The sequence below is a fragment of the Gopherus flavomarginatus genome, chromosome 21 (assembly GCF_025201925.1).
Source record: "Gopherus flavomarginatus isolate rGopFla2 chromosome 21, rGopFla2.mat.asm, whole genome shotgun sequence".
NCBI lineage: Eukaryota > Metazoa > Chordata > Testudines > Testudinidae > Gopherus > Gopherus flavomarginatus.
Window position 1 is genome coordinate 21368309 of NC_066637.1, and position 24378 is coordinate 21392686.

At 44.4% G+C, this 24378-nt stretch overlaps 2 protein-coding genes across 9 annotated transcripts in view; one reads left to right on the top strand and one right to left on the bottom strand.

Moving 5' to 3' along the window:
• The first annotated feature begins 796 nt into the window (after positions 1-796).
• On the top strand, positions 797-5698 carry SVBP (small vasohibin binding protein). Its single transcript, XM_050931297.1, has 2 exons — positions 797-1154; positions 5243-5698. Exons 1-2 carry the CDS (start codon positions 1038-1040, stop codon positions 5327-5329), a joined length of 204 nt encoding a protein of 67 aa, XP_050787254.1. The 5' UTR covers positions 797-1037; the 3' UTR covers positions 5330-5698.
• A 14293-nt stretch (positions 5699-19991) lies between these two features.
• Positions 19992-24378, bottom strand: part of TMEM269 (transmembrane protein 269) — a 34986-nt gene continuing 30599 nt past the window's right edge. For all 8 annotated transcript variants that reach the window (XM_050931271.1, XM_050931265.1, XM_050931266.1 and 5 more), the window contains one exon: positions 19992-23899. In XM_050931271.1, coding sequence (XP_050787228.1) covers positions 23790-23899 — 110 coding nt within the window. In that variant the 3' untranslated portion in view covers positions 19992-23789. The remainder of the gene's footprint in view (positions 23900-24378) is intronic.

Below are 24378 nucleotides of genomic sequence, written 5' to 3' on the forward strand. Positions count from 1 at the left end.
CCCTTATAGGCCCACCCATGGACACCACCGCCCCCAGAGCTCCCCCCCCATGGACACCACCCCCCATAGCTCCCCCCCCACGAGCACCACCCCCCGGACATCACCCCTATAGCCCCCCCTGGACACCACCCCCCAGAGCTCCCCCCCCACGGACACCACCCCCCAGACACCACCCTTATAGGCCCCCTCACGGGCACCACCCCCCATAGCTCCCCCCCCCCCCCACGAACACCACCCCCCGGACACCACCCCTATAGCCCCCCCTGGACACCACCCCCCAGAGCTCCCCCCCACGGACATCACCCCCCAGACACCACCTCCATAGCCCCCCCCCCACGAGCACCAGCCCCCGGACACCACCCTTATAGGCCCCCCCACAGGCACCACCCCCATAGCCCCCTCATAGGCCCCCCCACGGGCACCACCCCCAAACAGGTACCCCAGTGCCAATCCCCCACCCCCGGCACGCCCAGCACCAGCCGCCTAGGCACCCCCATCCCCCCACGGGCTTCCCTCAGCCCCAGCCCAGCGGCCCCAGCTCCGAGGGGACCGCCCCCCACCAGGGGGCGCTGCGCTAGGCAAGTCCCCACGAGATGCTGGGCTCTCTTGGCGCCCTGCCCATCCTTCAGTCTAACATCACGCGCATGCGCAGGACCTACTCTGTCCGTTTGCCATGCTCGAGTCCCAGCCCACCCCGCAGTGCTGCGCCTGCGCGTTATCCCGTTTACACGCAACGTTTACGCATGCGTATCCGTGCGCCTGCGCACTCTCTCATATTTGTGCGCGCGCTTCCCTAGCCCCCTTACACCTACCATCCGCGGTCACGTAGGAGCAATCGAGTGCCGAGTCCTCGATGGGACCAGCCCCTCCCCCGCCATTTTACACTCGCGAGTAAACGGCGCGGCAGGTGCCTACGCGCCTGGGTCAGCCCGGCCAGCCCGAGCGGCGGGCGCAGGGAGCGGGGCTGCTGGGCGTGACGCCGCCGTCCCACTGGCAGGCCCTGCCCCGAGCCGAGCCGGGCGGGGCGGGAAGGAGCCATGGAGCCCGGCGCGGGGCGGAAGGAGAAGCCCAGGCCCAAGGAGCCCGTCAGCCGCCTGGAGAAGGCCAAGCAGAGATCGGCCCAGCAGGAGCTGAAGCAGAGACAGCGAGCGGAGGTGAGAGGGAGGCGCCCTGGGCTGGGCTGGGGCACGGCCCGCGCCCCTCTCCTGGCCGCAAGGGGGGCGTGCGCTGCAGCCAGCGGGCAGCCTGCCCTGCCCATCCCGCGTGTGGGGGGCCCCGATCCCCTCCGGCTGACAGGCAGCTCGGGAAACCAAAGCCTGACTCCACGGCGGGGGCTCCGTAAAGCAGCTCTCGGAGGCATTCTCAAACTCTGCGCCCTCTCGTGACTTCAGAACTTTTCGGCCTGTTTTTATAGGTTGCCAGTGGGCCAGCCCGTGAGAGGGAGATGGGGGCAATTTCCCAATGAAACACACACTGCAGGAATGTGAACCTCTTCCTGTGGCTGCAGCCCTTGTCTCTTGCTTTTTTAACGCTGCTGTTGCCTTGTTAACCTTCCCTTGCTGCAAAATGTGGCCAGTCGTATAACTACAGCTGCAAAATTGTGACGTGTCCCCTTCCTCCACTCCATTGTAGACCCTGTCTATAAAAGGGAAATTTTCTAAATTTCCCACCAGTACTAAACACTAGTTCAGCTGCATTGCAGCTAGTGATGCTGAGAGCCCTATGGGTGGATGAGTTACCATGAGCATAATACTGCGGACTTGTCTACATACAGAAATTACACTAGTTTAACTAAACTTCCTTTGTTAACTGGGGCAAAGCCCTGCCTGTCTAGGGCAGTTATCCCACAGTGCAGCTCTCTCCAGTTTGACAATTGGTCTTGTGGGAAGTGTGGGGGGACTGATTGCGGGGCATCCTGGGTCCCTGCACAGCCTCTCCCCAAACACCAAAAAGCTCCAGTAGCTCAGCACTGCTCCAAGCAAGGGATCGCTTGCTCCATGGAGCAGCCACTGTCACCTGGCCAGATAAGTGAGCACTTACCAAGAAAACAGGAAGGGGAATTTCAAAGTTCCTGGGGCTTTATGGGGGAGGGACGGATGTCTTTTGATCTGGCAGCAGAGCTGCCGGCTAGAGTGGTCACCTAGACACTGCGGGATATCATCAGGAGGCTGAAAGCAGTGTAAACAGGAAGAATTTGTCTTCACTTGCACATCACCGCAGATGGAAATGTCTGAGTTTCACTGCAAAAAGTAATGGCAAGTGTAGATGCTTTTTCCGCTTTAAATGGCAAGTGTAAACATGCCCTTAGTCACACCACGTAATGCACATCCGGAAGGTGCTTGATACTGTGCTGATAAAGGCAGCATAAGAACTTGACTAGAATTAAAGTGGTTCTATCTGCTTTGCGTGTCCATGTACATTTACACAAGCTAAATTGATGCAATCCAGATTTAAGAGTAACTAACCCCACAGGGGTTTTGCACTAGTCTAATCAGTTTAAAATCACATTGCTAGTTAAGGTGCAGCTGTGTGCAGACCACACACCTGTGGTGTGTAAACCTCTTTAGAACAAGTCTGACTCTCACAGCATTGAGAAGACTGGCAGCTAGAGAGGCATCTACAGAAGAATTTCAGCATTGCTTACACTGGTATTGGCAACAGCTAGCAAATGGTAGCCATGTCCCTTGTGCAGACAAGTATGAATAGCAAAACCTAGTGGGGACCCTTTCAATGCTAACATGCTCAGGCATAGTCTTTTTCTTCTCTTTTCTTTACTGGCAAACAGAAACTGCAAAAACAATGTAAAGCACCATTAATGTTACCCACTTAAAACAATCGGGAAGTCTAAAAGTTAGAGTTCTCATAATACTGTGCTTCATGTCTAAAATTTCAGTTACTAGTTAGGTTATTAGCCAGTACAGTGTTTGCAATGCAGGTCAGCTAGTTACTATTAGAACTTTAACTCTTGCTTTCCTGACTGTGTTTAAATTAGTTTCCTTATTGTTCTCTATAAAGGCATAAAACATGAATAAATGTAGTGTAGGCAGGGAGCCATATGTTGTATCTGAACACGTTCTTGAAGGGCTGTTTCTTTTCCGTTTAATCCTCCTTGTCTTGTAAATGCCTCTTGCCTTTGCTGTTTTTCTCTAGCTCCTGAGTTAGGTTTTGAAGTTCTTGATATCATTCCCATGGACCAACAGGGGGCACAGTTATACCATGCCTGGTTACATGCTGCCTTCACCAACTAATGGAGTGAGACTGGGAGCATGACACTGCGCCCCTAGGATTGTAGGAAAGAAGGGTGAGGTGAGAAGAACTTTCCAGCTCTGTTCTTACGAGCTGTTTATCACGAGTGAACTTATCACGAGTGAACTTTTCTTCTTATGCCGTAGGCAAATGAACTGCCAAGCTGCACACATAGCATGTGTCTAAATGTTGATGACTCACATGATTCCCATGGAGTCCAGCGGAGGGCAATGAAAATGATAAGGGAGCTGGGGCACATGACTTACGAGGAGAGGCTGAGGAAACAGGTTATTTAGTCTGCAGAAGAGAAGAGTGAGGGGGGATTTGATAGCAGCCTTCAACTATCTGAAGGGAGGTTCCAAACAGGATGGAGCTAGACTGTTCTCAGTGGTAGCAGATGACAGAACAAGGAGTAATGGTCTCAAGTTGCAGTGGGGGAGGTCTTGGTTGGGTATTAGGAAACACTATATTTCACTAGGAGGGTGGTGAAGCACTGGAATGGGTTCCCTAGGGAGGTAGTGGAATCTCTATTTTTAGAGGTTTTTAAGGCCCGGCTTGACAAAGCCGTGGCTGGGATGATTTAGTTGGGGTTGGTCCTGCTTTGAGCAGGGGATTGGACTAGATGACCTCCTGAGATCCCTTCCAACCCTAATATTCTGTGATTCTGTGGTGTGGCACTCGTAACCCTGGTTTACACCTAAAAGTTAGATCCAGCAAGCTACGTTGCTCAGGGCTGTGGAAAACTTCCATGTCCAGTTTGATGTAGTTAGGTTACCCTAAGCCCCCCTGTAGGCTCAATGGAAAAATTCTTCAGTAGACCTCGCTACTGCTTCTGAGAGGTGCTTTACTACAGTGACAGAGAACCCATTTTTGTCGTGGGAAGTGGCTATACCAGGGTGCTACAATGGCACAGCAGAAGCACCATAGATGTGCCGCTGTAGACGTACCCCTTGAGAGCACTGCTTACTCTTGCTCCCAGTTCTGTGCTTTTTCTTTCCTGATCTTTTGCTCCTCTCAAAACATTTCTGTGATCAATGGCAGCAACTAAACATTATCCTTTAAAATGCCTGTCTGTTTCTGGCTGCACCTGTAATCCACTCCCTCCATAGCTCTCTCTGGGTATAAAGAGAGTGCATAGCCCTAGTCAACTTCCCTTACTTCTCCCATGTGCAAAGTGCTGCTTTGGCAGCAGACATCTGATTGGGAGCTCTGGCGAGGGCGTCTGAATGGTGGGTCATTGATGTTAAAGCTATTGCATTCAAGTGATCTGGGAGAAACCCCAGTGGCAGCTTGATGAGATGTGCTCCCTTGAAAATCAACACAGGAGGGCAGCAGAGGGGAAGTTACAGTTGTCCTGGAAGTGCCTTCAACATTCATCTGTAGAGAGCCCACTCATCCTTGGAGCCCTAGCCCACTCATAGCTGAGGGCAAATTTGTCAGTGGCCACAGCAGCTCTGGGATCTCCTTTTCCTTACCGTGTGCGCCACTGATGATGCCACTTTCAGAAATGAGTTAAATGCGGCTTTGGGCGCAACCGCTGCCCCAAATCTTCCAGACCATGGGGGCTTACTTTACATTTCAATGCATGTATTTATTTCCCCTCTGCCATACAGAGAGACCCACAAATGGGACGGTGACTGACTGAACAGGTGGGACTTGCTGTGTACCCCAACAAACTGCTAGACTGCTGTATTGACAAGTGTGCAGGAAGGAGGCTGAAAAAACAGCAAATCATTTTTCCTCCCCTCAGCTGTGAGAATCTTTGGGGGTTACTTGTTGTAGCAGGTAAAAGCATTTGAGACAAGTGTGACTTTTAGAGTGATACAGTCTCTTTGTAGTTAAAAGTTGAGGTGCTTGTTGGCATGGATACAGTTTCTTTAATGCTTTGGAGAGACAATTCCTGGAAGCAGAGTAGGACCCCAGTCTCCCAGCATGAAAACTACGGCCCCAGGTGGCAAGCGTGTTATTCTCAGACACCTCCCTTTTCTCTGCACAGATCTACGCCCTGAACAGAGTGATGACGGAGCTGGAACAGCAGCAGTTCGATGCCTTCTGCAAGCAGATGCAGGCTTCTGGAGAATGAGACCCTCTGACTGCCATCCCAGGATTGCCAATGGCATTTTAGACCAGGAAACAACATGGATAAAGTGGTGGTCAGAGTTCAGTGCTCCCAGGCATCTTTCTGCTGACCGTGGGCAATAATAAAAGAACCGTACAGAACTGCACACTTGCAGATATAGAGGAGGTAGGATCACTTGTACAGCATGAGCCTTGCTCCACCTGCCCTTCATTGTAACTGCCTCTGACCATTGTCTGGAGTTTTCCCAGCAGCAGTGCAGAATCCTCTGGTTCATCCTGTTAAGATGGCAAGTTTTTCATTTTTTTTAACACTGTCCTTCTTAAAGGTATTTATTACTTTGGTTTGACAAATAAACGTTTTTTAAAATAAAAATGGTGGTTGTCCTTACCTGGTCCTGACGCATAAGGGAAATGTCTTCTCAAAGCAGCATGTTTCATGGTTGTAGCTGTGAGCTGTTGGCCAGGAGAATGAAACTACCACCCATTTCTTTTAAATGCTACTAGATACAAGACAGACCAGTAACTGGGTGAGGGCTAAGAACATTCATGATCTAGCATGCCACAAGCACACTGCTTAGAGCAGGTTGGGAGCAGAGAATGGACATGCAGAGAGCATGCCATAAACACACAGCTCTGAGATTTGGAGAGGGTTGGGGAAGAGAATATCCACTGACAGGATCTGACCCCTCTCAGTCTATATTCATCTAGGGGGGATATGCTCATTCTGTTAAGAACTTCCCATTGTAATGAATGGGCAATGTCACACCTTTGTGAGCTTCCTATACTGCAGATGGACCTGTAGAGTCTCTACCCCTTTCTGTCCTCCAGCTCGCAGATTAACTCCTCAGAGCCCCATGGGTACCACGTCCCATCTTCCTAATGGTCCCGGTAGCTTGAGCAGGGATGTAGAGAAGCGGTAGCTGAGCAGCAGTAAGATGTGCCTGGGGAGCTCCCTCATCACCTCTTCCCTTGTGTGTTGAGAAAGTGGTGATGATGGTGAAACTCACTAACAAAAAAAGCTTTGTGAAAAGGGAAGTGTGGCTGCCTGACCATATCTTGTGTTCTTCCTGAGTGTTTCTGAAAACATTCACTTTGACTGAAAAAAATTCAAGTGGTTCTGTTACAGGTATTTGTTAAATATGAGTGTTTTTTAAAACATGCATCTACTTGAACTTCTGACTGTATTCCCTTCACCTTCCCAGCTGAAACTCAGTCACCTTTATTAGACTACTCATCTCTTTGGCAGTTGCTTGAATGGTCTTTTAGTACAAGTGTCGCTGTTTGTAAGACCAGGATTTGTGAAAGAAGAGTTTCCCCGTGTCTCTGACTGATGCAGGATGGATACAAATTAAGGATTAAAGATATTGCAAAAATCAGATTTAAATTAAATACAGATTTAAAAAAAAATGTACTTATATTTGAAATTGAAAATCTATATCAAGACCTGAACATATAGTACCTTAAAATCATTTAAATTAAATACAAAAAATAGCAAGCAGTACGTTTGCTGTCAAATTTTAAAGAAAGTCAAACCGCTGAACTGGGGGAAGTCTCTGGCTAAGTCCCTGGAACCAGAGTTGGTTGAAGAGCTAAATCAGCTTTTGTCAGCAGTAGCCTATGCTGCAGGCGCAGAGAGAATATTTTCTTCATTTTTGTGTATTTAGCTAATTCACTTCAATGGCTAGTTCATTCAAAATTAAGAAACCGATTGGGAGTTGACAAAGCAAGAAAGTTTTGTTTTCCTCTTTCAATCTATGAATACAAATTAGGTGTGAGAGGATGAGATCTACTAGTTCTAAAATCTTGAATACCGTAGTGACCAGGAACAATCAGTTCAATTCACTAACTTTAGATAACGCTTCCTTCATTTTAATAAATCAGTTTTAAATGCAAAACATTTTGGTAATTTTTTTCCTTATGTACCCAGCACTGTTAAAAGTACTTAAGTAATTTTTAATGCTGTTTTTGTGCAGTTTTATTTGAATTTCCATTGAAATAGAGCTTGACAAATCACAAGTAAAAAAACCCGAGCATCTAGTAAATAAGAAATGCATCATTTGCCATTTTCTACCATAATAAAAAGGTAAAAAATATGAATAAATGTAAGTTATGCTACATAATTGCTTAAATGTGTATAGATAATGTATCTTCTTGGTTAGAAAAAAGAAACACTGTTTAGTACAGTAACTCCTCACTTAAAGTCGTCCCAGTTAACGTTGTTACATTGCTGATCAATTAGAGAACATGCTCATTTAAAGTTGTACAATGGTCCCTTATAACATTGTTTGGCAACCACCTGCTTTGTCCACTGCTTGCAGGAAAAGTAGCCCTTTGGAGTGAGCTGGTGGGGGCTTGGAACCAGGGTGGACCAGCAGCCCCCCCTATCAGCTCCCCATTCCCTTAAGTTTCCTGTGTGGCAGCCGCTCAGCAGGCTATCAGTTGCCAGCAGTTCAGCTGTCCCTCCCCCCATTGCCATGTGCTGCTCCTGCCCTCTGCCTTAGAGCTGCTCCCGAGAGCCTCCTGCTTGCTTTGTTTGTGTGTGTGTGGGGGGCTAATGTTAGGGTTTCTCCCTCGCCCCTGCTCCTATCTCTCACCCCATTTCCAGTGAAGTGGGGGGACATACACACAACAGGGCTCAGGATGGAGGGAGCTTCCTGGCAGCAGCTTCTGTCTCAACTTGCTGATCAACTTAAAAAAGGCAGTGTACTTTGAGTGGGGTGAGCGTACTTAACGGGGCAATGCACATCTCTTTCACACACGGTGTGCGTCTCTGCTTCTCTCTGCCATGCTGTTTCCCCTCCCTTCATTCCTGCTGCCTTGTAGAGTGTGAGGCTACATTAACAACAATGGGTTAACCCTTGAGAGCTCAGCTGATTGCTAGTTCATCATTTAGCATTAAGGCATTCCCTGGGAAATATCCACCCTCTGATTTCTCCACCTCAACCAAGCTTCACAATCATCATTGTGGTATAGCAGTATTAAATTGTTTGTTTAAAACTTATACTGTGTGTGTGTGTGTGTGTGTGTGTGTGTGTGTGTGTGTGTATATATATATATAGATAGCCTTCGGTGAAAAATTTTTCCCTGGAACCTAACATTAATTCTTATGGGAAAATTGGATTTGCTTAACATTGTTTTGCTTAAAGTCACTTTTTTCAGGAACATAACTACAACATTTAGCAAGGAGTTACTGTATAAAGCCTATATTTAGTTGCAAATCAACATTTTTAATGGTTACTGATCAATGAGACTAAATCTTTCTTTAGGCAAGTAACTAAAATGTAGAAATGCAAAACATTATTAACGTTGATTATTTAAATCAAAGTTACCTGCTTGCTGATTTAAATCATAATTAAAATTGGTAATTTAAATCAATCCATCATGAACTAATGTCTTCAGCACTGCTGACTATAAAATGGCTGGACAGATTGTCCTATAGATGATTAGTCCTTGTCTATGTGGGTTCTGGCAGAAGGGAACATTAGGTCATGTAGTTTGACCTCCTGCTTAACACAGGTGAGAGAATTTCATCCAGTTACTTCTGTACTGAGCCCAACAATTTTTGTTTGATGAAAGCAGATCTTTTAGAAGGGCATCCGGTTTTGATCTGAAAACGTGAAGAGATGGAGAAACTATCCCTTCCCAGTCATTACAAAATAGAAAGGGGTGTAGAGGGAGTTGGTTATTAACTGACAGCTTTTTGGACCGATTGGGGTTCTGGGCTTCGATAAGCTTGACTCTAGTAGGCAGGTTTGATTAATCTAGGCAAGTCAGGGGCTATAGTTGAGGAAACAGCTTGGTGTCAGTGCAGTTAACACAAACACTTACTTGGCCTTTGCCCTGTTGGTATAAATGTCTGTCCTTACATTTACAGCATCAATGAGTCTGAAGAACCTTATTGCTAGGAGCATAGACACTTGCAGAATAAATCTCCCTCTGATAAGTGCATAAACACCTGCATTCCACAAAGGGTGGATTTCATTTAAATCAAATTGATTTAAATCACTAGTCTGGAAGACTCAATTTAATCATGGATTTCTACATAAAAGGGTATTCTTGTTGGTTGTTATAACCTTAATACATATTCTTCACAACTCAGCTAGATGTAGGTTTCATTTTTAGAAGGTACACACTGTACATTTTTAAAGTGATTTATTTTGAAAACTTTTCAGATTAGTTTTACAGCTATATCAGAAAATGATTGGTTGGTTATTTCATTTACCAAAGGTAATTGAAGTAGATGTTTATGAAGTCATTGGGAGGTGAACTTTCTCCAATTCAACAGGTTAATCATTAATATTTGGAGGATTTTCTTGCCATGCTGTTTTAGGAGGAGACAGACATTTAAATTGTTTTATTTAACCAAAACAACAACAACAACAACAACATGTATTTTGGATTTTTTTTTCCTTCAACAGCAAACATTTTAACAAGACAAGCACAAGAATTTTTTAATTTAGTTAAAGATTTTTAAAATCAGGTTTGTTTTTGTTAAAATTGTTTTGAACTAAAATAGTGAAATATTTAGAAAAAAAAACACAAATTAAATTGACTATGTCAGCCAGATCAACATGAGAAACTTAAAATATTGGCTTCTACAGCTAACTCAGTCATCTTCACCTTCATTTTCTTGTTTGTTCATAATTTGAAAAAGAAAAACAAGCTTCTCTGCTTTTTCAAGTCCCAAACGATTTCTCAGTTTGGAATGAATTGGTCCAAAGGAAGAAAGGGATAGCTCAGTGGTTTGAGCATTGGCCTGCTAAACCCAGGCTTGTGAGCTCAATCCTTGAGGGGGCCATTTAGGGAACTGGGGTAAAAATCTGTCGGGACTGGTCCTGCTTTGAGCAGGAGGTTGGACTAGATACCTCCTGAGGTCCCTTCCAACCCTAATGTTCTAAAATATTCTTTCTACACTAACAGAAGAAGCTACTGCTGTTAAAAGTGAGATCATCACTTCAACAGTCTCTGAATCCAAGTGCTTAAGTGACTTCCACCAGTTCACTGGTGTGACTCTCTTTAAATCACCATCAGCAAACATATATTTCTTGAATGGTTCACTCTTAGCTCTGAAGTTTATTATAGTTGGCATTATGGAGAGATGATTGCTGGATGTCCATGTCATAACCAACTCCTCTTCAGCAATTAAGGTTTGAACCTGGTGCTGAGTATTGAGAATATTTGCAAGAAAATGAGCTGGAGATAGTGCTTGTCCCATTCATTTTTTTAATGCTTGTAATTTCACTCTGTCACTGTATATTTCTTTTTTTAAGATCTCACACAGTTCCTTCCAGATTTCAACAGCACCAGCAATAAAACAGCTATTTCCCTGCATTTTGATCAAGGCTGCAGAACTAGGCTTCAAGGTACTCAGCATGTGTTCAACATTTCTCTTAAGCCCGAGGTTGAGAACTTTGGCTGTGACAGTGCCATCTATTTTTTCACGATCATCGGATTAGGCCACTTCTTGATGTAGTGCTCAAAACAGTCCACTACTGAGTTCCCTCAGACGTCTTGTGGTAGTTATTTTTTTCAGAGCAGCTGCTGCAAAGTGGTTGTTATGGAAGTATTTTGCAATTTCAACAACATTAGCCTTTATTTCTGGAACACTGAAGTCTTTGGCTAGGAGATGCATCAAATGAGCACTGCAACCGTATGTTATTAGCTTGGGACTCTCTTCTAAAGAATTTCTTCTCATCTTGGATACATTTGCAGCATTGTCTGTGACCAAGCTGCGTACTAGAGATTAATTTTTTTTCAGTTTGTTAGAGCTTTTACTGTTACTACTTGTAAGTATCCTGCTGCGTGTGCATTTCCTGATGTATCAGTTGTTTCTGTAAGGAAGACGTTACTTTCTTCTGTTGTCACACAAGCACCTACAACAGGATCATTGTGCACATTGCTCCACCCATCAAGACTCAGGTTAACAATTTTACCCTCTAGACCTTTTGCACACTGCTCAATTTCTCTTCCATACACTTTATCCAGCAATTTGCCTGCGACATCTGTTCTGTTGGGTGGACTGTATCCTGGTCTTAATGACTGAACCATGCTAATGAAGTGTGGGTACCCAATCGTATGGAAAGGAGAGTTTGTTGCATAAACAAACTGGGCTATTATTTCATCAATTAGCCCTTTTTGTAATTTGCTGGTTCTTATCACAAACTTATCTATGGTTGGGTCTGGATAATGGAGATTTTCTTTTTCTTTTTTGCTGCAGGTGATATACTGTGGCTCAGTGACATACATGATGTGACTGAAACACTATCATTGGCAGATAACTCTGAAACTATAGAAAATGATGGTGATCTTGAAGGTGGATAGTCTTCAGAATCCTGTATGTTGAGGATGGATTCTCCTAAACAAAATAAGTCAATGCAGTTATTTAATTATTATTACCATATTGCTCATTTAGTGTTACTCATTGCATTCACTTCACTACTTTAAAGGTGAATTTGTAAAAGGAAGGTCTGCCTATTTCAGCTATTTTTTTTATTACAACTGCATCTAAAATGATAGCACCATAGAGTAACAGCTATATTTTTTGTTCAAACATGAGAATTCATGACGAGTCCAGAAGGAAGACAGGCAGTCCTTAAGAAAGAAGTATGAAATAAAAAAAGTTTACCAACCTGAAGATCCTGCATGTTCAGACATGTTCCTTTCATCATCTTCAAGGCAGCTTCCTCTTGAGAAGGAGCACTTCTCATGATGTTGTTTCATTTGGGCAACCAGGCCTTGCATTTCTTTGTTGCACTGTTTGCATTTTGCACTCATGCCTGTCTTACCCACAGGTAGAGGAACTTCATGAAAATATTCCCAAACTGGGTCTCTTTTACGGCCTGCTGCCAGTATAGGTTTTCCCTTCTAGTGAGATAATGCTATGGTAGATCTCAAATCAATGAAGGCTACACTCAGAATGACCTCAAGACTTGTGGAATATGCTGCTCAAACAGTTTCACTTGTGTTTCTCTTGCCTGTCCCTCCCTTCTCACATTCATTTCCAGACTTCTTCTCCTTGTCTAGATCTGTTCCGCCCCCACCAATCTTCTAGTCATTGAATTTTGAAACTGCACTTTTAGAGAGAGGTAAGGGATTGACTGTGTACACAAATTTGCAGAGGGACAATAGGGTTGAAGTCTGTTATTTCTCACCTCTATATATTTATTTAAAAACATTTTTGCTGTCAACAAGGATGTTATCTTTGGAGACACAAATCCAGTTTGAGAACTGCAAAAATAAGCATCGCTGATGGTATCTTCTAGACTGAGCACTGAGTCCCATTGGGTAGATAGAAAGATTAACCTAAATAATCTCTACAGAAGCCCCTGGAATCCCATAAGATTGGGTCCCTAATGCATGAACTATTGGAACTCATTTACAAAACTTTTCTTAAACATGACATGAATATATTGTCTGATACTATAGAATTATATAGTATATAATCCTTATTCCATGATGAGAATATCTTTGAGCTATAATATATCTTAATTAAAATCATCTTTAGATAAAATCCTTTTTGAGGAAAAAAATCTATCAAAAAAAATCTGATTTAAATTAAAAATCCGATTGATTTTTATCCATCCTGATTCCACATACTACCATAGAAAAGTCCAAACTGTCTTGGCCTGGTGGAGACCTCTGAGCAAAGGATACTTCAAAGAGGAAGAGAGAATGAAAAATAGGATGAAACAAAGCAAAATAAACACCTTAAACAAAATCTATGGGAGCAGGAGGAGCTGTAAATGTTTTCCAGGAAATTTGTGTCATTTACTGCCAACTCCTGCTCTTATGAATGGGAGCACCCCAGGCCCACGGCAGTAAAACCTTCCCTTCAAATTCCCCACCCCAGTTTATCTGCTGTGAGGGGATAGCCTTGTGGGAGCTAAACAGCATGGGCAGAAAATCAGGCTGCTCACTGCTGATTTATTATGAAAGAAACTTTGTTGTCTGTTCTACAGGAACACTGATCCAAAGGGACCAGCAAGAACCTACAAATTAGGAAATCGCATTGCTGGGAAGGTCATGCTGAAATACAGCGATATGCTGCTGATGTGAGCAGTGAGGGGAAGTGATATGTTCATCTGGGAATGGCTTTGCAGCTTTGGAAGCCCATGTCTGAAGAGGCTAATAACTGGGAGGTGAGGGAGATCACAGCCCTTCATGCAGCTTTCCTGCCTGGAAGTCCCCATTGTTATGATCAGATGATTATTAGCTGATCAGATTTGTGAAAGAATTGCAGGTTTTATGATAAAAGCATGAGATTTGCTAGAGTCTTAGGCATGCCCTACTAAAGATTTTCAGAAAAGGGATCACCAGGGATCCTAGTTATCCTTGATAAAAAACTAAAATTCTTGAATAAAAAAAAACTTGAATGAAATGCTGAACTTTTGTTTTCCTAGCCCCAATATATACAAGTATCACTTGAACACAAGGTTTTATTGCTATACAGTAGAACCACATTTCTTTGAGCCTCCACTATCCAGCTCTATTAACCAAACCATCAGCCTGCCCGGGCTCAGAGTCGTCCGGAAGGAAGGGAAGAAGTGTAGTGCAGGCTGGGGTGAAGTCTTGCACTAGCTGTTTGCTGGCCTGAAAAGCTGTCCCGGAAATGTCTTGATCTCCATTTAAGGTATCTAGACTTGCTGCTTGCTTTACTTGTTCAAGCAGTTTGCATTTTCCTTACAGGGCCTGTGTAATGAGCTGTCCGTCAGCATGTGCAGCAGGGATGGGAGCATTGGTTTTCTGCAAGATCAATGGAAGGACAATTGTGAAGACTATATCATCAGGAAGTGATGATACAGTCGTCTTCACTGATGCTGCCATCTCACAGCCCAGGCTGGGAATTTCACAGACAACTCCCTCCATGTGAGTACTGGGATGCTGAAAACGTGCAGTCCATGGAAGGAGTCTGTTGCCGTGGTGAAGCTGGGATTGTGGTCTGTGTTTAAGGCCACAGCAGTGAACAGACTAGCACAAAGCTTTAGAGGACAGCCGGCATTCTCATTCTTGAAGTGTTGGCAGGCATGTTTGCCATGCTGGCAGAGATAGCTAGTGCTCTGTCACAGGAGATGGACAATCCAAGTTTAAAGAAGTTTCTATTAGTTCACTTTTTTCAGTCTGTGCATAAAGTGTTAGACCAACATAGACTGGGAAAGGCATTTCTTGAGCTTTGTTGTGGTACAGACATTGCTTAATTTATGCCATGGCTTGCTAGGGCTTAGCCCCAGCACCTCCGGGCCTGGCAGTTCATAGCCCTGGCACCGCTGGGCATGCGTCAGTTAAGAACATAAGAACGGCCATACTGGGTCAGACCAAAGGTCCATCCAGTCCAGTATCCTGTCGTCCAACAGTGGCCGATGCCAGGTACCCCAGAAGGAATGAACAGAACAGGGAATCATCAAGTGATCCATCCTGTCACCCATTCCCAGCTTTTGGCAAACAGGCTCGGAACACCATTCCTGTCCATCCTGGCTAATAGCCATTGATGGACCTATCCTCCATGAATTTATCTAGTTCTTTTTTGAACCCTATTATAGTCTTGGCCTTCACAACATCCTCTGGCAAGGAGTTCCACAGATTGAGTGCGTTGTGTGAAAAATACTTCCTTTTGCTTGTTTTAAATGTGCTGCCTATTAATTTCATTTGGTGACCCCTAGTTCTTGTGTTATGAGAAGGAGTAAATAACACTTCCTTATTTACTTTCTCCACACCAGCCATGATTTTATAGACCTCACTCATAGCCCACCTTAGTCATCTTTTCTCCAAGCTGAAAAGTCCCAGGTTTACTAATGTCTCCTCATATGGCAGATGCTCCATGCCCCTAATAATTTTTGTTGCCCTTTTCTGAACCTTTTCCAATTCCAATATATCTTATTTGAGATGGGGCGACCACATCTGCACACAGTATTCAAGATGTGGGCGTATCATGGATTTATATTTAGGCAATATGATATTTTCTGTCTTATTATCTGTCCCTTTCTTAATGATTCCCAGCATTCTGTTCACTTTTTTGACTGCTGCGGCACACTGAGTGGATGTTTTCAGAGAACTGTCGACAATGACTCAAAGATCTCTTTCTTGAGTGGTAACAGCTAAGTTTGCCCCCATCATTTTATATGTATAGTTGGGATTCTGTTTTCCAATGTGCATTACTTTGCATCTATCACAACTGAATTTCATCTGCCATTTTGTTGCCCAGTCACCCAGTTTTGTGAGATCCTCTTCGCAGTCTGCCTGGGACTTAACTATCTTGAGTAGTTTTGTGTCATCTGCAAATTTTGCCATCTCATTGTTTACCCTTTTTTCCAGATCATTTATGAATATGTTGAATAGGACTGGGCCCAGAACAGACCCCTGAGGGACACCGCTATTTACCTCTCTCCATTCTGAGAAATGAACATTTATTCCTACCCTTTGTTTCCTATCTTTTAACCAGTTACCGATCCATGAGAGCACCTTCCCTCTTATCCCATGATAGCTTACTTTGCTTAATAGCCTTTGGTGAGGGACCTTGTCAAAGGCTTTCTGAAAATCTAAGCACACTGTATCCACTGGATCCCTCTTGTCCACAAACTTGTTGACCCCCTCAAAGATTTCTAGTAGAGCACTCCTGCCAACAAAGCACTGTTCACACCAGCACTTAATGTCGACAAAACTTGTGTTTTTCAGGGGTTGTGTGTTTTTTTAACATCTCTGAATGGGAAAAGTTTTGTCTTTCACTTGCCAGTGTAGATAAAGCCTTACTTGTGCAAGCACTGATCTGCCAGCTGAACTGCATGCCTGTGGACTTGAGGATCTATGCCCAGATGTAACGGGTTGGGACTCACCACCCACGGCGCCTCCTGCTGGTGACTCCGGGAATTAGCTCGATTCCAGTGGAGTGCCCCCTCCAGGTGGTGTCCCGTCCGTTGTTCTGCCCTCTGCTGCTGTCACTGGACCCGCGTTGCTCCCTGCTCGGCGGCATCCTCTTTGAGGCCACTGCCCTCTGGCAGTGTCCCTTAGTTCATCTGGACCCCCTTCTGGGGATCGGTGATCAGCAGTCCTCCACTCCAGCCACCATGTGCAACCCCACACCCCAAAGTGTGATCCCTCTTGTCAAGGATCTGGCATAGGCTGTAACGGCCGCTCCCTACGGCCGATGGCTAGGTGTACTGCAAGGAGGAAGGGTGGGACCCAGGCCCACCCTCTACTCTGGGTCCCGGCCCAGGGACCCTTTGGCATCAGCCTCGCTGTCCTCTTTCTTTCCCCTCCTCTGTCTGTTCCCCTGGGCCACTTCCCCTACAGCCCCTTGCTCCCACTAGGCCCTTCCCTTCAGGGCCTGCAGCCTGGCGGCTATGGGCTAGAGCCTTCTAGCCTCCCTGCGCCTGCCCAGCACTGCGCTGTCCACAGTGCTAGTCTCCCCCTTGGAGACTAACCTTCCCCTATCAAAGGCCTGAGACAAACTGACTGCTCCTGCCTGAGCAGCCTTTATATATGGGTGAGCCTGGCCCTGACTGGCTCCCCATAATCCCTTTTCTAATTGGCTCCTGGGCTGTGCAGGCTCCCAAGGCCTGCCGCGGCCCACTCTCACAGGGAGTGGGGCAGTGCGCCCCACTACACCAGGGTAGAAACTTCATGCAAATCTTCTGATGGTATTTTCATTTCACAAATAAAACACGCTTCTTTTTCTGGAGATACTTTGTGTTGGTCACTTAAAGGAGTTTCTTTCCCTGCAGTTCACCAGTGTGAACCACAGCTCTCTCAGCCTTTTTCCCCCTCAGCTGTTATAAGTTTGTTCCTTTTAAACTTGACAAAGAGGATTTGTACCAACATCCATTGTTACCGTTCAAAGACTTTTCAGTGCCATCACCATCTGTGATACACCCAGCCAGCCAGTTAGCTGTAAAATCCCTTTTGGTCTATTCTCTGCTTGCTTTACCTGTAAAGAGTTAACAAGCCCACAGGTAAAAGAGAAGGAGGGGGCACCTGACCAAAAGAGCCAATGGGAAGGCTGGAACTTTTTAAAATTGGGAAAGAAACTTTCCCTTTCTCTGTCGTTCTCTGGGCTGCAGGGATGGAGCAGTAATGCTGTGTAAGGTTTGAACCAGGTATGAAAATTCATCTTCCTTACCTCAAAGGAATTATTTGGATAGGGAATGTTTAGTTAGACACAATCAGGTTTATTTTGTATTTTACTTGTAAACTTTAAGCTGAACCCCCAAGAAAGCTATTTTGGGTGATTTATTTTTGGAATTGCTCTTTTAAAATCTAGCAAAAGCCTAAATTCCAGATGTATTTTCTTTCTTTTTGGTTTCAATAAAATTTACCTTTCTAAGAACAGGGTTGGATTTTTGCTTCCTAAGAGGTTTGTGCACATGCTGTTTGATTAGCTGGTGGCAACAGCAAATTTCCTTTGTTTTCTCTCTCAGCTCTTCCCAGGGATAGGGGGTGAAAGGGCTTGAGGGTACTCCACAGGGAGGAATTCCTAAGTGTGCCTTCCTTGGTCCAAGTTTTTTTTTTTACATTTGGGTGGTGGCAGTGTTTACCAAGCCAAGGTCAGAGAGAAGCTGTAGTCTTGGGGGTGTAACACAAGCCTAAAGTGTCAAGGCTGAATCCCCACTCTGTCACGCAGAGTGCAGGAAGTGGGGGCCTACAAGGATTTTTAAAATTAATACTGGCCACTCCAGGCTTGTATTACAGGGTGTCCATCAAAGGGAGCTACTCCCCCAACCCCTTCATGTATCACACCATCATCTAATATACATTTGTCTATGGATATGGGATGTGCCTTCAGCTTATGGGAACATCTGATGTCTTCTAGTAGAGTTTGATAGCCACATCCGACATGCTCATTTTTTGAGTCTGCTGGATTAATCAACTCTGCACCTATGGCTTCCTGACAAAGTACACACTTGCTCCAGTCAATAGAGGAATGAGTCTCTTTTGATGGACCTGCTCTTGAACAAGCTTGTCTAAAAGATACATCTGAAGCACCAGTAACAGCCGATAATAATCTAATATCTTTATCTACTGTGTGCTGTCAATACTACCCAATCACCAAGATGTTTTCACACAACCAAAGTAGCATCTGAAAGAAAGAGAAATATGATTAAATTCTGCCAAGACCACGCTGACAATCAAAATTAGTACAAAATGCGTCCTTACGCCAATGTTAAGATCACATTGAAGCAAAACCAAGAATACAGCCCTTGTATGTCCAACTGTAAAGCAATGTTCTTTGCCAATTATGGGAATGTTGTTAAAATGGCTGGCTCAGCCAACACAGCATGAGTTGGCAATGGCCCCATCTCTGAAAATCGTTATTAAGGCAATGCCCTATGACTGTGACAAGTTTCACGCTTTTAGCATAAAGCCCAGTAAGTCCTCTTTTTTTTTTTTTTTTTTTTTTTGACAAATCTGTATGGTTATATGAATTACCTCCAGCTAGGGAGATGGTGATGTTTATCATTAACCAAAAGGGGCTAATTTAGCCCTGGCAATGCTTCTCAGCCTTTAGTATTAGGGATGAATTTAGCCATTGCAGGTAATTTTATTCAGCTGATAGCACAACACCTGCAGGGCAAAGCAGATTTCCTCCTTGGCTAAGTCATTTACTTCTCCCAGAGGTGAGGCCAAGTTAAACAGTGCCATATATGACTTAATGCTTTCTGGGAGCATGAGAAGCAAGCTCTCCTTGTGACAGGGTTACCCTCACTGTTAAATAAATTGGGCCTTATTCCAGTCTAATTTGTCTAGCTTCAGCTTCCCCCTTGGATCTGGTGATACTTTTGTCTGCTAGATTGAAGACTCCTCTGTTCTACATCACTAGCAATTTTTAATTCAAGATGGCATGTTTTTCTGAGCTCTGCTCTAGTTTGAACACAGGGACATCCTATGATCTGTATTTTACAGGGCAGGCTGGGTGACCATAGTGGACCCTTCTGGCTTTATTACCAGTGTGTTTGTCATGTTGCTGCTCCTTGGTAGCAGCAATGGTTTTATTATGGCTGCGATCAGCTTTTCAAGACAGCCTTGTTTCTGCTGTAAGTGCAGCGATAAACAACACCAGGCTCCTGCAATAAGGCGGAAGTTGTGTGCTATTAAAATAGTGACCAGGCCAAAACTGCCTGATAAATACTGGCTTTTCAAAGCACATTTACAAAAAGGAGGGATTTGGGTTGTTGTTTTTTTTAAAACACACAGGGAAAGTAGGGGGTAGGTGTGTTGATGCCATTTCCAAACTTGGATCCATAAAAAAATATGGATTTAGGGACAATTCTTTTGGCCTAAGAGACTTCACCAAGATCACACTGCAAGTCAGCAACAGAGCTAGGAAGCAGTTCGACTAGGCTATCCTTTGCTCCATCTCCTGACTGGTACCTTCCGGAGTGTTCTCTTGTCCTCGCTGGTCTGGTTTTAACAGTGGCGTCATGTGACAGTGCTGGAATTCAAGTCTCCCTTGGGAATGTTTGCTGTACCTCTTTGCATGCTAATAAACAAGCCGTTCCGCCAACACCCAGCCACACAGGGAAACGCACGTTCGTCAAGCTACAGTGAGCAGAGTTGTATTCCACAGATGCCTGTGTTTGAAGGCAAGAACTGTGGAAGATTTTCCTCACATGCTTTCAGTCTCCAGCTTTTTTGCTTTCCAGGAGCAAACAGATTTACAAACAAAGCACAGCATTGGATGTTTTTCCCCAAAATTTTATTTCCAGAGATTGAACTTCAATTTCAAGTACAATTTTCCATTCCTGTGCCCTTTCCCCAGATAAAGCAAATGCAGGGGGGAGAAATAAAATACATTTCACTACAGTGATCAGTAAAAAATAAATATTATAGAACTCCAGGACATCAAGACCTCATATTTTAAAAGAGCTGGTACAGCTGATTTTCTTCCCCATCAAAGATTCAATCAATAGAGGAGAAATGAAAGAGTTCTGTCCCCACAGTATTCAGGTGGGGATGGACCTAATTCTCTTTAAAATATATTCAGGACTCCAACAATAAAAACCCACACCACAGTTACTTTCTTATAATAAATTACTATGTACATTTGTGATACATCTGCCAATTGAGTGTTCTCTTGTTCACATTTCAATTGCCAGAACAGAACAGCTTCAGGACAGTCTCCGGTCTCTCACCCCACAGCTACAGATGAGCTACAGTCCACTTTGCCAGGCAGCTTCTTGCTTGGTGCTTTTACTCTCTCAAACCCATTAGTTGTGCCAACAAAAGATGGTGACATGGAAACAATGCCAGGTGTAGTCACAGCATCAGGTCACGTGCCATGTTTAAAAAACACTTGGAAAGAGCCAGAGCACTCTGGGAGTGAAGGCTATGCCTAATGGGAAAGCTTCTGGTTTTCCTCCCCGTTTTGCATATGTTGTGATAAGGTACCATGTGGGTTGATTCCTAGCTACTCTCTCTCCTTGCTCCACTGGGATACTCATGGCCTCATAATGGAGCCATTCTTTGGCCATAGAGGTTGCAGCAATACACTGCCACTCAAATCAGCCACAGCGGCTAGGCCCGAGCTTAGGGGCTCTCCTTCAGGGGCTGGGAGAGAGACTAGGGCTCCAACAAGGCATTTCCCAGCACAGCTAGGAAGCCACTGTTCAGCCTGGCTAGTTTTACCCTCTCTAGCCAACAGGACCGAGTTCAGATACTTCTAAGGATGCTGATGCAATCAGAATTAGGGACTCAATGGCTTGAAAAGTCAAGTGCACCTCTGCTTTGACCCACTGCAATAGCTGCCACATCCTTTTGTGCCCAACTAGCACTGGTGAATGCAAGGACTGCTCTGTGGGCCCTCCTGGGGTACACAAGTGACTCATTTGTCATTTCGAGACTCGAACACAAAGGAGGAGAAATATCAAGGTCTAGCACTGTGAAATGCTGAGCACCTTTCAGTTCCCAGTGAAGTCAGCTGCATCTCCTGGGAGGCATTCAGTGCTTCACAGGATCAGGCCTCTAGAGAGGGAGCTTCAAGGTGCAGGACTTACTTCAGCAGTTCTCATTAGTCTGTTCCTCCGGGGGCACACTTTGAAGGTCAGGCTTATTTTCACAACCCTAGAGAAGGTAGGAGGCAGAATCTAGGTGCTTACATGACCCACTTTCCCCGTTCCCAGACAGCTCAAGTGAGAAAACCTCAACCTTTATAAGAACATGCATTTGTCAAAAAATTAAGGCAGAAGGATCTTACCCTAGTAGTTTGGCTATTTTCTTTTCAAATGCACTCTCAGACTGAATCATTAATTAGAAGGACACCAATGTTAAAACCTAGTTAATCTAATGGTTATTTTAATTAACTTCTTTATCGGAATGATACTCAGATCATAACTTGTCAATTGAGGCCATAACTTGAACTGTGAGGGCCTGAGTTTGGTCTGACACCAGCTTTACCCAGATGTTAGTCTGACTTCAGTGGCGTTACTCCAGATTGACACCACAGCAAAGAGATCAGAACCAGGTCTCAAGTGTTTTACTGTTTTGCGATAGTCTTTGAAGTAGCTACGCCCGGACTGACGTAGGTGTGTATGTATTTGGTCAATTTCCCTGGTCTGTCTCTGGAGTGAAGTTTTGAGCCTCAGACTTGTAACCCACAGGGACAGTCCAAGTTATGTCCAGGGAGAGGTTTTCACATTGCCAAGACAATTCACAGTTGGGTAGAGTCCCTTCACCAGCGAAGTTTATGCAGTGGGCCAAATTCCTACCTCAGTAGGTACAACTCCAGTAAAAGCAATAAAGCTGCACGTGGGCCAAATTCAGACCTGGTGCAACTCCACAGACTTCAATGTAGTTACACCAGGATCCCAAACATTTAAGAGGTTATTCTTTATCCCTTGGTCTGCAAGACATTTTTCCCTTCTCAGAGGCAGGTGCTTTGTAGTGGGATAGTCAGAATTTTCCTTCCTTCAGCACAGGATTCTCTGAAATGGTAAGGTCCCACTGCAATGGGATTCTGGTCTGGTACACTGTATGTATGGTTATACGTTTCAAGTACAAGATGATCTTGCTAGTCTGATTACTTCTATGTGAGTGTTAGAGTAGTCGGTGGTTACAATTTATAATCTACAGATCTCACCTTCGATGGGGAGCTGTTCATAATTATCTATCTAAAACAGTCAACACTACCCTATGTTTTAGGTACACCTGTTTTCCCAGCCTAACTCTGATGAGAAGCCAAGGCCCTTGGAGCAGGATAAAAGCCCAGCTACAGTGTCTGCAAAAATATAGGACTAGGTGGTTTAATGTAAGCCATGTGCTTATGTTCATTTAGTCACTGGCTCTTCTAAACCGACATTTCCTAGCTATGCCCCTGCACTGTGCCACCTCTGGAAAGGGGCAGGACATTTTAATCTTTCGTGCAAATGCAAAACACTGTTGCTGAGAAGGTCTGAGAGCAATTTCAAAATTGCCCTCAGTGATCCATTAAGAAAAAAGCCATCTGCTCTGCTCTCCTGTGTATTACAAATATACAAATAAACTTACTCTAACTGTTTTCATGCCATTTCATTGGGTTAGGACAGGGGAGCCCAACCTACAGGCCACCAGAGCATTTCATAAGGCCCACACCCTGCTTCAACACAATATACTAATGGCCGATTCATTAGCGTTTTGTCATTTACATCATTTTAGTTTACACAAGTGTGTAAACAGACAATACTGTACATAGAAACAACCTAGCTAAATACATAAGAAACAAGCTGGACTTCAAATATAAATCAATACAGGTGCCTTGAAATCTGATTAAAATCTGTCAAATCTGTTTGGCCCACCCAAGGTCGTGCTTAAGTTCCTATGGCCCTCCCGCGTAATAAGGTTGGGCCCACTGGGTCAAGATGTTAAGCAGCAGTTTTCAAATCAACATCTCAGTGCTTCTGATACTGCTCTCAGCCTTCCTGGGCCTCTTCCAGAGCCACAGGCGAGGCTGGGTCCGTGGGGTTGTTAGAGGAACCCCCATCGTGGGTGTCTACTGCTCTACAACTCTAGAAGAATCAAATAACTTTGTAAATTCATGATTTTAAGCATAATAAAAATCCGAATTTCTCAACTTAAATCCAGACAGTATCTTTTTGTAAGGAATATGTACACTCACATCTACAGCAAACCCTCAAATAGCTGGGAGAGTTTAAAGGAAGTTTCCCCATTAACAAGCGTTAAACTTCATGTTAATTATCACATGTGGTGTCAGAGAGCAGGCACTACATGAACACTTTGAAACACGCAGGGGAACTGCAGGAGCTGCGTTAACACAGATACTTCCTATCACTCCAGTTTGAAAGTGTTATTTGAAGTGACAAGACATCCTGTCGCTGTTACTTTCAAGTATAGATGATTGCAATGATGAAACCTTTAGTAAGGATTAGGCAACTCATGGATGTTAACACAGGATAAGTCTTCATTTAGGTCACAGGTGTTGCCTTTGGCAGGTTATCATGGTGACACATGAAGCTGTCATCATCTACACGACACCAAGCGTGCAGTTAAACTTTGCAGCTCCACAAGGCGACTGGGAAGAAGATGTAAGTAGTAGACCAAACGAGATAGTAGAGAGAGACTATTGAATAGGAAGAGAACAAAACCATCAGGATACCTGCAACAGGAAAATAGCACAGAAAAGTAGGTCAGATACAATTTATAAGGTTAACAAATGTAAATATGCATTTCACGCACTTCCCCAAATCCCTGCCTTTCTGTCACTGAAAGATTTTCTAGCAGGTTTGAGCCTGGAGGATTCTTCTGCTCACTGCTGGAAATAAGTCCTTTTAAAAAACACCAGAGACAGGTTGTTTAGTATGATCTGGTCTTCTCTTGCACCTTTCACAGCATGTAACTCTGTGGCAAAAGGAGCCATTGCCACCATGTATAATGTACTTCATGATCTTAAAAGAGAAATATATAATCCATGGAAGTACAAGCTGCCAGAGACACACTTCTATACACAAGCACAAGCCTAGTGCCTTCAAGGAGGTTGTGTTAAAGATTGTGACAGCGAACATGGAGAATGATACTGCTGGAAGCAGATGTAATGCCATTCCCATCTCAGATTCTCTGCTGTGCAGCATACAGCTA

Coding starts and splice junctions, on each gene's coding strand:
- SVBP (XM_050931297.1), top strand. CDS start 1,038: ATGGAGCCCGGCGCGGGGCGGAAGGAGAAGCCCAGGCCCAAGGAGCCC. Junction 1,155..5,242: donor AGCAGAGACAGCGAGCGGAG/GTGAGAGGGAGG, acceptor TTCTCTGCACAG/ATCTACGCCCTGAACAGAGT.